The sequence below is a fragment of the Sceloporus undulatus genome, chromosome 3 (assembly GCF_019175285.1).
Source record: "Sceloporus undulatus isolate JIND9_A2432 ecotype Alabama chromosome 3, SceUnd_v1.1, whole genome shotgun sequence".
NCBI classification, from domain to species: domain Eukaryota; kingdom Metazoa; phylum Chordata; class Lepidosauria; order Squamata; family Phrynosomatidae; genus Sceloporus; species Sceloporus undulatus.
The window spans coordinates 166,424,933-166,440,126 of NC_056524.1; the positions used below are offsets into that span (position 1 = coordinate 166,424,933).

At 39.2% G+C, this 15,194-nt stretch overlaps 1 protein-coding gene across 1 annotated transcript in view; it reads left to right on the forward strand.

The window, feature by feature from the left end:
• Nucleotides 1-1,048: 1,048 nt before the first annotated feature.
• Nucleotides 1,049-15,194, forward strand: part of LOC121926796 (solute carrier family 22 member 15-like) — a 29,073-nt gene continuing 14,927 nt past the window's right edge. The window contains exons 1-4 of the mRNA XM_042460085.1: nucleotides 1,049-1,191; nucleotides 8,685-8,817; nucleotides 10,869-11,033; nucleotides 13,553-13,682. Of these exons, the coding sequence (XP_042316019.1) occupies nucleotides 1,066-1,191; nucleotides 8,685-8,817; nucleotides 10,869-11,033; nucleotides 13,553-13,682 (554 nt within the window). The 5' untranslated portion in view covers nucleotides 1,049-1,065. The remainder of the gene's footprint in view (nucleotides 1,192-8,684; nucleotides 8,818-10,868; nucleotides 11,034-13,552; nucleotides 13,683-15,194) is intronic.

Here is a 15,194-nt window from a genome sequence, read left to right on the forward strand (position 1 = left end):
GCAGCTTTGGTGCAGCTTCCAGATTCTTAGGATGCATGCATCATTTAAACAGCATACCTCCAAAGAGACCCGAAGCAGCTTTATTTTGGCAGTCTGTAGCAGGCCTATGGCTTAAGTTATAAGCACCGAGTTAGTAACATTTGAGCTGGATAAATAAAGCATTGAATCGTTGAATATTTGAAAAACTGTAGAGGTAGAGAAGATTTTCAAAATTCCAAAACTTCACTTTCACATTAAGAATAGTTGTAGGGTAGATTTCACTTTACCCTACAGCATTTAAGTTGGCAAAGGTTCCTAATAACTAAACAGCATGAACTAAGTCAAACGAGTGCTTAGTTCCAAATAAATGCGCTTGGAATTATGGTTTTACTCAACATAGAATCATAGAATCGTAGAGTTGGAAGAGACCACTAGGGCCATCAATGAAAGCCTCTGCTCATATCTTTTCTTTCTTGAAACAATGCTTGTTAAATATTGAAAAAGCATCCATCATTATGATGGGTGGTGTGTTTGTGAAGAAAAGAGTTGTATCTACTGGGACTGCAGTATATATCCATGTGCTGAGTGCACCATGATGCCATGTAACTACTGCAAGATTCATGTCAGCAAGAGCAGGTCTACCAAGCACTTATTTTCACTGACACAGCATCCCTAAATGCAATCTTCCACCTTGTCCTGTGAGAGTAAATAGGAGCAAACATATACAGGAGAAAGTAAAACAGGGCTGGGGACCTTCTAGGATTCCAAATGTTCTGGGTTACAGTTCAAACATAAACCTCTTTCCAATGGGTATATTGGCTAGGCTTCTTGTTGAGAGCTCAAGGTTCCCCACACCGAGGTAGAGAGAGAGAAATCTGGTTCCAATTACTTTTGCTTTTCCTTCCTCTGCTAATTATAATGACTTGTTGAGAATATTTTGCTTTCTATCTGTGTATCTCCCTCTGTGTTCAGTTTTTTGGGCACACAGGGGTTTGACAGTGTTGGTATCCAGCATGTATATGTATCTGATTACTTATCCTAAATAAACTTTGTTTTACTTTAAAGGTGTTCGTGGCCTTTCAGTCTATGCTTATTGTACTAGTGGGAGCTGTGCCAGAATATCATCTTGACCAAGAAGTGATTTCAAGTAGTACAGAAGCTCTTGCAAAACACATCAGGTTTGCCAGTAACTTTACATCCATAGCAACAGAGGCAAGTACATGTTGTTGCTATTACTTTAACATTTGCCTGCATTTTAGGTTTCTTCTCTCTTCCATATGGCTTCAATGTAGGATGCTGCCTCTTAAATCTTGGAAGAAGAAATGCTTACTCTGGACTTGCTTTCATTTACATTTTTTCTTTAAATATGGTAATGTAACTTGCTGATAAAGGAATAGTCATTTGAAATGTTACTTTGGGCCCTGTCTTGTGTAAAATTATAGACCAGCTTCTCCTCATTTTAGTACATGTACAATTCAGATTCTAAACACTACTTGCCCTGACTTTCAATGAAATGTTTAAAATAATTTGTTAGTTTTAATTTTGTAAGGTTTAGTATTTACCATAGCATGATTGTACCCTTTAATACTGAAAGCACTGTCTTAGTGCTGTGAGTGTAAAGTATATTTGTGCAGTGTGCCTGTTTTCACGTTTAAAGCACTCTTAATCCACATTCTGACTGTAACCATGTTCTACACACACATGAACAATATGTTTCTTACAGAAAGACTCTAATAATATACAGCAGTTGCATGCATTGTGGAGGTGTGGGTGGGCTAATGCACATATTCTGAACCTTTGAAACACAATGCTTTATTACGTTGAATCCTTTCAGGGCAACTTCATTTTGAACAATCCATATTTTGTTTAAAACTGGGCCAAAGGTGGGCATCAAAAGAAACATCCATACAATAGATGACATCTTCCTAGCAGCATCACATCTATGTTGCTAGTGTTTAAAATGAATTGAAAGCAGATGTGCATATGAATTCCTTTTCTACTTTCCAGTGTAATTTCTTGGTGTTCTTAGGCAGAATTTATGCTCAGTGTACACTCTATATTATATTCTGGGGGGACTGAAGATGGCTGGAGTGAGAAATTTCTTGATGATTTATGGCATAATGAAATTTCTGCTCCTACAGATGCATGTGTGGAATGCTTATGGTTATCTGGAACATTGCACCTCTGTGCTTTGCTTAAATCTCTGCAGGGAAAAAATCATAAAAGTTGTATGCATGACACTGATAGTTATACATGCATTATTCACAAGCTAGATAATACCGGACACGTCAGACCTTTTACTTTGTCCTTACTCAAGAACACTTTGATGGCCTGAAGGTACAGTGAGATCCCTAAACGTTTATATATATATATATATATATATAGAGAGAGAGAGAGAGAGAGAGAGAGATACACACACATATATAGTGGTTTCATTTCCTTTACATTGTTGAAGTATGTTTTGCTCAGCTGAGTTTTTCCCCTTCCAAAACAAGCAAGATGAAACCTGTCAAATGTATTGCGATGTTACCCTTCAGCTTTTGAAAGTTATTTTCTTTTTTTGTTTTGGGTAGGGGAAATACCTGGAAAATGTTTAATAATTTGTACTATTCCATTATATGTTCTCTGCAATGAATTGAGTTTCTATCTAAATGTATTTGAATTTACCCTCAATTTTAAGCTGTGTAAAAGTCCACACATTAAAGCAGGGGTGGGTACGTTCCAGGGATCTGATGTCAATCTGGCCCTTTGGGGACCCACCACAGGCCGCATCCTCTCCCAAAAAAACATTATTCACATCCCCCTCCCAAACCAGAATTAATGTGGAAATCTCTTCCAGTTTTGAAAAACAAAACAAAACTAGAAATACCCCCCTTCACTGAAATAAGTCCCTATGCCTTTTAAAATGAGTGGATTGCCATTCTTGGAGGTTTCCAGGAAATGCAATGGTTATTTTTAAGTTGAAATATTTGAGGGGGGGGGGCTCTGGGAGGAGACTGCAGGCCACAAAATTGGGGAAGGAATGCATTTGGTCTCTGGCCACATTATTTTTACTCCTGCGTTAGAGTTTTATGTACGTGACAACTGCAAGTCTGAGAGGAAGGCGCTACATTGGAAACAAACATGCAAAGTAAGATGAGGAAACTGTGGCCCATTGGCAGCATGTATTCCCATCCCTGTTGTGCCACCTCTTAAGGCAACCTCAAAGCTTTGGGTAGTTTTGTGGCTTCAAGTCAACTTTGTTTCATGATGATTCTATCATAGGGCTTTTGTAGCAACATTTCTGCAGAGCTGGTTTACTGTGTTATGGCTGAGAGAATGTGATTTGTCCAAGATCACTCAGTGGATTTCCATGGACTATCCGTTTGAATCCTGGTCTCCTGGAGCCTTAAGTCTAACATTCAAAGCACTATACCACACTGTCTCCCCACTAGCCTTGAGACCCTCGTCAAATTTTTTAAAAGGCCGTAACTATCCAAATCACTGCAAAAGTACATCAGATTTGAGCTTTATTTCACATAAACCCATGACTTCAGAAAACCCTAAGCTGCACAACACATATAATTGAAACATTTAATATAAGAAGCATGAATTGAGAAGATAGACATTATAAAACAAGAAATGGAACTTACAAACTTTGCTGTACTTCGGTGAGTGAGCTAAAGTGGACAGGAATGGGACATTTTAAGTCAGATAGGCACGTTACAGACCACTCAAAATGGGCGGTCTCGCGCCGCTGCTGGTTGCTCCGTGAGAGAGCCGCAGCAGCCAAACTGCACGGCTCCCTCGCGGAGCAAAAAGAAGCCCCAAAATGGCACTTCTTCTTGCGCCCCGGATGGGACGCCGCAAGGCGCTACTTGCGCATTTGTGGTGTCATATCCGGGGTGCGACGTGCGGACGCTATGCGTCCGGCACGTAAAAATGGCGGCGCTCGTGTGTATATGGCACCGCCATTTTTACGCCCCCGTCACATGCTAGGGGTGAGGCCGGTATGGACGCTAGGTCCTCGGCCAACCCCTAGCATGTGACGGGGCGCCGCAAAGGCCCGTTTGTAACGGGCCACAATTAGGCAGGGTTTTATTCAGGAAATGAATATCTTAAAGAAATGGAATGGTATTAATAGAGAGAAGAGATGTAGCAAAAGCAGTTAAGGGATATAATGACAAGTCTGTTGGATAATATCAATGAGACTTCAGGGAAAACCCAGCAGTATAACCATAATCTAAGTTTATGCTCCCAATTACAGTGGCAGAAGAGAAAGAAAATACAGTCAGGCCACCAAAGAAATGTCTGTAAATATGGATACCATATGATAGCCAATACAAAAATCAGATCTCCTGAATAATTGGAAGCAGAAAATGACGCAGCTCCATTCCCTCTGCTAAATTAAGACCAGGAACATATTGTAGCACAGAACATTAGCTGATAATATAAAAAATTAGAGTAAATTTAAAGAGGTAAAGAAGTCAGTCATCATGCCAAAATGCAATCTGAGGAACATGCTTGTAGAATTTAACAACAATATAAAAATAGACTTGCACTTTTTTTGATGAGGACCCAGAATATCTCTAGACCAAAATGAGGGATGTCATTAGGAGGAAATGCAAATAAATAAATAAATCTATTTGAAGCTGGGGGAAAGCCCCACTGAATGATAGTTGACTTTTCAAACAGTTAAGTACAGGTTAAAAACAAAAGTAAAGATGACAGAATAGGGTCAGAATCGTACACACAACTGTTCAACAACGTCTGCGTATGAACAAAGAGAGCTATTATAATAATTAATTGAAAGAAATAAAAGAAGCCAAAAATATCTTCCACACAATCTGAGAAATCAAAGGGAACTTTAAATCAAGAGTGGGGTATATTATTATTATTATTAACCTTTATTTACCTTAAGTGGTCAAGAAAAAATAAAAAAGATGATGGAAGCAATGTACTGAATATAACAGAGATGACAGATTCATTCAAGGACAAACTTTTTATTAATACACCTACAGTTTTAGAAAGTGAAGTGGAAACTGCACTCACAGCAGTTGGGAGAAATAAGTCACCAGGAACAGCCCGCATACCAGTCAAGTTGTTTCAAGCTTCAGAGACAAAATCCATTCAAATGCTAACTAAAATCTGCCAATAAATATAGAAAGCAAAGCAATAGCCCACAGATCAGAAGTACACAATATCAATTCCAATTCTCAAGAAAAGTGATACCAGGGATTGCAGCAGTAATGAGATCATTGTGTTAATGTCATATGCAAACAAAGTGATGTTCAGGATTTTGTTATAGGGAGCAAGACACGACAGAAATCCAACCTGGTTTTAGAAAAGGAAGAGATACTAAGGATTGCAGTGGAAACATATGTTGGAAAATGGAACATAGCAAAGAATTTCAGAAGAAAACCAGCCAGCGCTTTATAGGCCTGTTACAGACTGCCAAAATAAAGCTGCTTCGGGTCTCTTTGGAGGTATGCTGTTTAAATGATACATGCATCCTAAGAATCCGGAAGCTGCACCAAAGCTGCACTCCAGTGCTTAGGAATGGAGTGTGGCTTTGGCACGACCTCCGGACTCTTAGGACCCATGCATCATTTAAATAGCATACCTCCAAAGAGACCCGTAGCAGCTTTATTTTGGCAGTCTGTAACAGGCCATAGAGTACAGCAAAGCTTTCGACTGTGTAGACCATGAAAGCTATGGATCACTCCAAAAGAAATGGGTGTGCCATAACATTTGATTGTCCTGATATATAACTGATATTCAGGACAAGAGACCACTGTCAAGACAAAATATAGAGAACCAGGAAAGTTTTCAACTGACAAAGAGGACAGGCAAGGCTGCTTTTTATCACTTTGTCTGTCTAATTTATGTGCAGAACATGAACATTGTTGAAAAGAACATCATCAATTTAATATATACAGATGAAACCATACTACTAGCCAAAAATATCAAAGATAACTGTTGAGGAAGATCAAGAGGGAAAAGTTCAAAGGCAGGGTTACAGTTGAAATTAAGAAAACAGAAGCAAAAAACAAACAAACAAACAAACAAACGGAAAAAACACTAACAATAACCCAACAACAACACAGATGCTTTACATCATTTCAGAGTGGATGATGAAGACACTGAAATAGTTAAAAGATTTTCTGTAGCTTGGCTCAGATAAATCAAAATGGATACTGTACTCATGAAATAAGAACATGCCTTGGAACAGTGGCTAGAAGGAACTAGATAAGCACCAAGAACATCCTACTTGTTTGACTTGTTCACTGAACATCTCATACATAAAGCAGGATTAGAGTTGGAGGTACCTTGGCTCAGTCATTAATCAGAATGGAGACTGTAGTCAAGAAATTGGGAGAAGACTAGGACTTGGAAAGGCATCTATGAAGGAACTAGACAAGATCCTGACGTATAAAGATAGGTTATTGAATACTGAAGTTAGGTTCATCCATGCCATTGTATTTCCCATTTCTGTGTACAGATGTGAGAGCTGGACGGTGAAGAAAATGGATAGGAAGAACACAAACCCATTTGAGATGTGGTACTGGAGGAGAGTTCTATAGAAACAGTGGAATGCTAAAAAGAGAAATAAATGAATTCTAGAATAAAAACCTGAACTCGCATTGGAAGCCAAGATGACTAAACTGAAACTGTCATACCCTAGCCATGTCATGAGAAGAGATGACTCACTGAAATGGACAATAATGCCTGGCAAAGAAGACAGTAGGAAAAGAGAAAAAACACATTATATATAGGTGGATAGATTCAATCAAGGAAGCCATGGTCTTGAGTCTGCAAGAACTGAGAGGGTTGTTGGTTATAGGATGACTTGGAGGTCTCTCATTCACAGAGTTACCATAAGTCGAAGTCGTCTTGATAGCAGTTAACAACATCAAAATGTTTTCTTGTATCATCTCTTAACTCTGTGTTTTACCCATCTGCCTTTACATTTATTGCAAGTGTAGTTCCGGTAATTTATCCCTCCCCTTGCTCCTCTCACCCATTTAGATCACCACTTTATTGTATTGAATTGCATTGTTTGCTATTTGTTTCTGCTGCTGCTCACCAACCTACGCAGCCAAGGCTTCATTGGAGGCTTTAAATCTGTAGCTGCCTAGAATTACATTGAAAATGAGGGACAGCTGTTTAAACAAGTAGCTGTTATGAATTCAGCTTAGTATTTTGCTTGTCTCCATAGTAACCAGTGTGAGATCACAGTTCTTACCTACGCAAAACTAAAATGTATTCCAGACCAAGGAGCACTCTGATAGCCTGAGACAGATGTGCTAATGTGCTTCCCTCTTGAGATTACTTCTGACTGTGGCAGGTCATAGAAGACTTTTCCCCCCTGCTCCTTTTGTTTGATTCTAGGATACTCTAGTTCTGCAAGTAACTAGGCCTTTGGTTATTTATTTGGCTATGTATTTTAGGATGTGAGCCCTCTATATAGACATAAATATGAAAATTATGTTCATAAGAACGTTGACAGTATAATAATTTTACATACAAAGGTAAACTGGAATCCATCATTTCATTGCGTATTTATGTAGAACCCAAGCTTGTTAACAGGTACTTCATGATCATCAACTCTCGCGTCATGATTTTTGTTTATCCCATATTGCTATTCTGAAAGCCCGGCACCACGTCTTACCATAAAAAGTGCTCTGTAATGAAGCAACAGGAAGCCACAATGCACAAACATTTCATCTTTAATCATAATGTCTCCCTAAAAGCTGTATTATGCCTAATAAAGTGTCTGGGAGTGGAAGGGAGAAGAAGCCAAAAAAGGGCTTGTACTTGCTTCCTGCATACTTCTTGCGGTATTTTTAAATGGGATGGCTATGCAAAAAGGATATGTATGCTATCAATGTCTCATCCCCACCCCACCCAAAAAACCCGGCCTGGCTCCAATTAGGTTTCTTTTTTGGGGTGTGATTTATGGTTTTGGAGCTCTTTGGAGGGGGTGAGTAACAGTTTCAGCAAGCCGACAGCATAGCTTCTTGCTTCACTGGAACACACAAATCTCACTACTTCAGGAAGGTAGTGGCATGGTGAGTTTCAAGAATAGGTGAAACATGAGCAGGGAACGAGTTGAGCTCCCCACCCCCCAAATGTTTTTATTGGTTGTGGGCAGCCAGTGGCTCCACCATTGTGCAGGTGGCAAATTCCGTATTAGTTTAACAGACTCTAGTTTTGCAGCTGCTATAGGCTGTACAAGAGCTTTTCTGGTGCCAAATCTCTTTGAAAAATAGTCTCCAGCTACCATACAATCTGGAGCATTTGTGGGAGGATCAACTGTAAAACTGAGCCTGGAATCAATCTTGGCAGGAATGGATCTCCTAGCCAGAGATCGAGGGCTGGGAAGTAGGAGTAAAGAAGTGAGATGTTTTTACAGGAGTAGGAGTAGGAATAAGGAGTAACAATATATATATTCCTTATTCCTGTTATTATATTGCACATGCAAACACCATTTTTTATTTATTTTTTATTGTGGAGTATAAAAGGAGTAGGAGTAGGAGTAACATTGAGTAACCCCAAAATAACCACTATTCCCCAGCCCTGCTGAGATCTATAGAGCTTTAATTATGACATTGGAGCCTTCCACCATAATGTCCACTTTCTCTCTTGTCCTGTTGAGTAAGATAAGTTATTGTTGATTTGTTAGTGTGTTTTAACTGACAAAGAACCCTTTATGTTTTCAACAGTGGTATTTAATCAGACATGAAGCTTATAAAGTGAGCCTGGCATCATCTTTATACTTCGCTGGACTGCTGATTGGAAACATATTGTTTGGTCCATTATCAGACAAACTGGGCAGGAAGCCTGTGTACCTTACAGGTAAGATGATAAGCGTAAAGGTCTCTGACAAGGCTTTCATTTTTGCGGTCAATGTTAATTCTTATTGTTTTAGTTTATAACAATTAATCTGTCCACTATTATTATTATTATTATTAGTAGTAGTAGTAGTAGTAGCAGAAGTAGTAGTAGTAGCAATAGTAGTTAATAATTGATGATGATGATGGTGGTGGTGATTTCTTATCTGCTTCTCCCCATGGATTGAGGTTGGGAATACAGTAGATAAAAATACCCCATAACAATGGTTAAAAATACATAACATCAGTTAAAACACATAAGCCAGTTACAATGCATAGTATCAGTTTAAAAGAACATATAAGACCAATACATATTTTAAAACATCAGTCTATAGTTTAACATTCAGAATTTATTATTCAGAATTTAAAAATCATCTCAATAGGCTTGCTGGAAGAAAATGGTCTTTAATGTTGTTTTAAATCCAGACAATGCATTCAGCTGTTAAATCTCTTCCAGCAGTTCATTCTACAGTCTAGGAACAACTGAAGAAAAAGGCCTCTGGGTGACAGTTATAAAGAACTAGGCTGACTGGAGTAAATGTCCCCCAGAGGACCTGGGTGTACAGGGCGGATTATATGGGAGGAGGCAATCCCATAGGTAACCTGGGCCCAAGCCAGCACCTTGCATGGAAACTAACTGGCAGCCAGTGGAGCAATTTTAATACTGGTGTATTATGTTCATCCCTAAATGTACCAGTAACCAGTCTGGCTGCCATGTTTTGAACTAACTGAAGTTTCCGTATTTGGTACAGAGATAGCCTAATATACAGCTCATTACAGAAGTTCAGTGTGTATACTACCATCTTTAGGCCCCCCAGCTCTTGGAAAGGGTACAGCTGGCATAACAGCCAAACCTGGTAATAGGCACTCCTGGCTGTTGCATCTATCTGAGCTGTCATTTGGAGTGACAGGCAGCAAACACAGCCTTTCTGGGGGAGTGTACCCCTATCCAAGACTGCTTGACAGACCTACAAACCCAGGTGAGGACCCATGATAGTAAGCACATTCATCTTATCTGGATTCAACTTCAAGTTTGTTTTTCTTCATCCAACCAGTTACCTTCTCTAGGCATTCATTCAGAGGAGACACACTGCCCTTAGCTGAGACTCTTTTTCAAAGCATGGAGAAATACAGTGGTGCCTCGGGTTATGAAATTAATTCGTTCCGCCATTCCTTTCGTAACCCGAAACACTTTTCCGTTAGCACTGGAAAGCCTATAGCTGCACTTTGCAGCATTTGAATTTCGCGCCGAAATGAATTTTGTAACCCGAAAAATATTTCGTAACCCGAAACAGTTTTTGCCAATCCAACTTTTTCGTATCCCGGAAATTTCGTAACCCGATCATTTCGTATCCCGAGGCACCACTGTATATTTTGGTGTCATCAGCATACTGAAAGAAAAAAGTTGGTAACTTGAGCTTTCAAAGACATGAGCCTAATGAGCCTACTTCCTCAGATGCAAGTAGGCTCAAGTCTACGAAAGCTCATGCTACCAACCTCCTTATTCAGTTAGTCTCAAAGGTGTCACAAGATTCCTTTGCATATGATTTTCTATGCTAGGTCTTTGAATATAAATTAAATATAATTTCTAGTCAGCAAATCTTAATTTTAGGTCACATCAATATACGTGTGTGAGAAATTCACTTCATGTTGACCACATTGTTAACATTTCTCTATATTTACCTTGCATATGTTATCCCTTTTGAGATAAATGGATGCTAACAGGATTTTACCTACCGTAAGTGGTTTTAGGCATTTTTGAACATGGTTTTGTATATTCAGATTTTAAAATACTGAAAGAGCATTTATCTGGGAGGAACTAGAGTTTCACCCAGGATGAAATAAGTAGGTATTATTTTCTCTTTCCCCGTTTCTTGTTGTTGCTATTGAAGGTTGCAAGTGAATTCTGTAAAATATCTTAAAACTCCTATTAAACTCATTGAGACTTGTTTCTGAGATGCATAGGATTGAGCTACAAAATTAGTAATACTTACCAACTATGTGTGTTTTGCGCAGGCCTTTTCTTGGATGTCGTTTTTGGGTATGTCTCAGCATTTGCTCCAGACTATGAAATTTTTGCAATGTCACGCTTTTTTGTTGGGATTACAAACGGTGGTATGTCTCTAGTGTCTTTTGTTTTGACACAAGAATATGTTGGAAAATCCTTCTGGGCATTGACAGGTAAGATATAAAAGCTTGGCATAGTCTGTAAAAGAAATTCTGGCAACTTAAGGGTTTTTAATATTCAGTAGATTTTACGGTTAGAATGAGTCAGTGTTTACAATCCAGACTCTAGTGTTTCTTCTTCCCCGTAACCTCTGACTGTGGGGATTTGAATGCTTTCAGCCAAAGAATTGTTTTTTGTGAAAACCCTTTTAAAATATTTTTTTTAAAATCTTCTTGTTCTTAAAATACTTGTAAGTCTCTTGTTGAGGAAATGGCAGGACTGTTTTTTCCCCACAACAGAACTGTCTACCATTTTTCTTCCACCCACTCCTTCTTCTCCAGTCATCCCATACAAATAATAGCTGTCAATAGGCACCTAGCCCTTGTCCCTTGTTTTTGTGGCCTGTGAGAGCGTGAACAACACCCAGTTTTCCCCTGGATTTGGATATCCAGCAAGGATATCCTTACCGTATATAGAAAAAACTATACTATCTCCTTTTTCTTTTCCCCAAATATACTAAGAGCTGCATATAATTATTTGAATAATATGCCCTTGCCTCATGGCTTACACTCTGAACTCTTGTAAACTAAAGCAAACATTGCTGAAGAAACCCCATGCAAAAGGGCCAGTTTGCACATGTATGCTTACCAATAGCAATTGCTGGTTCAAGCAGTGACTTGCACACAAAAAGGAGGAACCTTCTTGGATCAAACATTTTTAGAGAGAACCTCCCTATGGCATTGTGCTCCTCAGTTCACAGACTGAGTCAAGAATGAATATGCCAATTGGAGTGGTGCTTTAAAATATCATCCCCTTAATTTTTCAAGTCATCATAGCCGTCCCCGGAGAGGTTGAAATGGTGCTCCATTCCCTGCCGCCACAGTCTGGCGTTTGAAATCCTGGGTTTAGACATCTCAGCCACCAAGCAGGCAGAGACAGTATTTATTTATTTATTTATTTATTGTACTCTTCAGCCAGAAAGGCTCTCAGAGAGGCTTACAGATATTTAATTAGACATTTCCCTGCCCTCAGGCTTACGATCTAAAAAAGACATGACACGAAAGGAGAAGGGAATGGCAGTGGGAAGGGGAATAAGTTGTTGAAAACTTGGCAAGAAGAACGAGTCATTGATTATTGTCATTCACAACCGTGTTGGTGATGCGTCTGTTGTCATGACAGCAGCATCTCAGACGCTGCAAGCCCCAGCATTTGAAGTGTGCTTTGCGAGCTGTTTGTAATGGTATCTAGGGTAATTTAATAACGCACAAAATAGATGGCAAGAATTTTGTTCCTGCATCATTCCTTGTACTTATTCATTGTTCTTCAGACAGTTCTGAAAACTCAAATAGCATCTTAATCAGGTTTCAGTCCCATGAAAATGGAGATGTGAAGTACAATCCTGTGCACAATTACCTAAGTGTCAGTCCTTATTAAGTTTGTGGGATATGCTTCCAAGTAAGCATGCATAGGCTTGAAGCTGCAGGGCAGGGCAGGGCAGGGCAGGGCAGACTTGGGAATTTGGAGAACTGCAATGCCCAATGGAGCTGCCCATTGAGGGCAACCGGAAGTCACATTGCATCACACCTAGTCACTTGGATGAGGAATTTTTAAGCCCCTCCCTTCCCCATTTTGGATGACACCACTGAAACACTATTTAATTCAGAAATTCCCAAACTATTTAACCATTTAAATAACATTGGGTGGTTTGGGTAGTAAATAACATGAGGGGTTTTTTTAACTCCAAAATATGGGAGTTTAGCCTAAAAAGAAATTGGTGTGTACATTGAGGGCTCTGAGGTCTTGCAAGAGGGGATTCCTAAACACCTGTGGCATGCATAATTCCCACCACGGCTTTAGGATAATTTTCATCAAGGTTGGTGAGATTTCCATTCCCCTTATATCATTTTAGGATTACAAAATTAATAATTATTGAAATATGCCTTTCTGCCCAGTGCATCATATCCTTAACCTAGATTAAATTTTAAAGAAGGCGTGGGTAACTGTGACCCTCAAGATATACCAGCATAACTAATGGTGAGTGATGATGGTAGCTGCAGTCAAAAGACATCAGGAAGACCACAGTTGCCCACAGAGCATGCAGAGAAGTAACCATTATCACATTTCCTTGCATCATCTTTTCTCTGTTTTTGTTTCTTGCTTGTCCTCTGTTCCTCTGACTTTAGGTGCTAAATTTTAAAGCACAGTGGGAATCGAATTTCTGAAACCAGTTTTACATTGTGTTAGCTGTCATAAGATTTAAGAAGACAGAGGGCAAAAATGAAGACAGTATATGATTAAAATGCAGTTGGCAAAGTGTCTTTTATATTTTGTTGAATATCGTGACTTTGGTCAGTTCACAAAGACATTTTTAAAAAAAACTTTTGGAAGCTTATAAAATAAAACATGCATGAAGCATCTAATTGGAATTATTTTGACTCATTGTGAGCAATAGATCTTAGATTTATGTTTGATGATGTATAGTGCTGAGAAGCCAGTATTTAATAAAATAGCCATTCTGTGTTTTGCTTTTCAGGCTCATTAACAAATCTGACATTTGCAGTTGGCATAGCAATTTATGCCTTACTGGGTTATTATATAAGGGAGTGGCGTTTACTTGCCTTCGTGTCAAATTCTCCAGGACTTTTCTTTTTTCTTCTCTCATTGTAAGTAATGGTGAAATAGATATTGTATAAATGTGAAATGTCTTAACTAGAAATATAGTACTGTTGCTGGAAGAGAGAATAATAGTGGTTGCTGTTCTGTGCCTTCAAGCCAACTACAGTGTACGTTAACCCTGTCAAAGGTTTTTCTTGTCCAGATTTATCCAGAGTAGTTTTTCAGTTGCCTTCCTGTACTGCTAAGTATGACTATTACAGTATAGTTCAACACTCAAGCAATGTTGGCTCTCCGTTAATAGAGGTGGAACTTTAAAATTCTTTTGTTCAACATAAAACTGAATAAAAGTAACTTTGTGGCAAGAGTGCTTTTGTGATGGTGGTGGGAGAGACCACAACAAAGCTTTTGTCATTTTACTCCTTGTTGGTGAACAAATGCAAAGCGACTTCAGACTTTCTGGTATAGTGGTGATTATGGAGTGGTACAGACCGCCCTTTTGCGCTGTGCTGACACTAATTTTAGGATTAGGGATTGCGCGGCAACCGCACAGTCCCTAACCCTAGCATGGTGCAGTGGCGTAAAAATGGTGGTGTCCTGGGTACATGTGCACCGCCATTGTGACATAAGTGTTGTGCGGTGTCTGCCCTGCAGTGCTAAAAGAACCCTTTTTTCTGGGTTCTTTTCATTCCGGAGGGAAGCCTCGCAGTTTGGTGGCTGCAGCTTCCCTCCGGGGGGAATTAGCCTACCAGAAGGCCACCCTTTTGGGGCGGTCTGTCCCGTGCCTATGTTAGCAATAAATAAAGCTGATCAAGCTAGCACTGATTTAAAGATGTGATGTCTCAATGATGAAAAGGGAAGCGGCATATAAACCTGCAGTCTGCTACTTAACCAGTGGAATTTGAATCCTAAATTAAATTGAGGGAAGAAAAGTTTCCTTCTCTGAAACCGCCTGCAGACTCTTCAAAGCCTCTCCAAAGAGCTGGGGTGCCTGTTAAACAATGCAGAGTGGGATGCAGGGTGAGGTTTTGGAAGGATAAGAGGATGGGGAAGTTTATTTCCAAGAATGTTCTAAAGTTACCTTGGGAGCCATGCCTTTCTGCAGTTGACTGTACAATCCAAGAAGGAAATTAAGAGTCACATAACTAGAAGCCATCTGTAAAATGCATAGTTTCATAAGAGAGTAGCATTTACAACAGTGACAGAGAAATGAGTTTTAGAAAAGACATCTTAGGGGAAAGTTAATTAGGAATAAATTGAATCAAATAGATGCTTTCCCTCTTGCGCTTCTCTGTGTGTCTATGGTATTATAATACATGGAATAATACTACTGTAATAATAGTTAAATTGGTTATGGCTCTAATGTAACAAGCAATTATAATGTGTCAGTTCCAGTAGGTTTGTCTTTCTCTTGTCATATTGAGTGAAACAGCTTTTTTAGTCAGTCTTTCACACCGAGTAATGGTAATTTAAAATGAATTGTGTTGCTGGTACTTCATTTGCCATTTGGGAACCGTGATATGCTCTAGTTAGCTTTTTATACATACCACATAGATAGTACA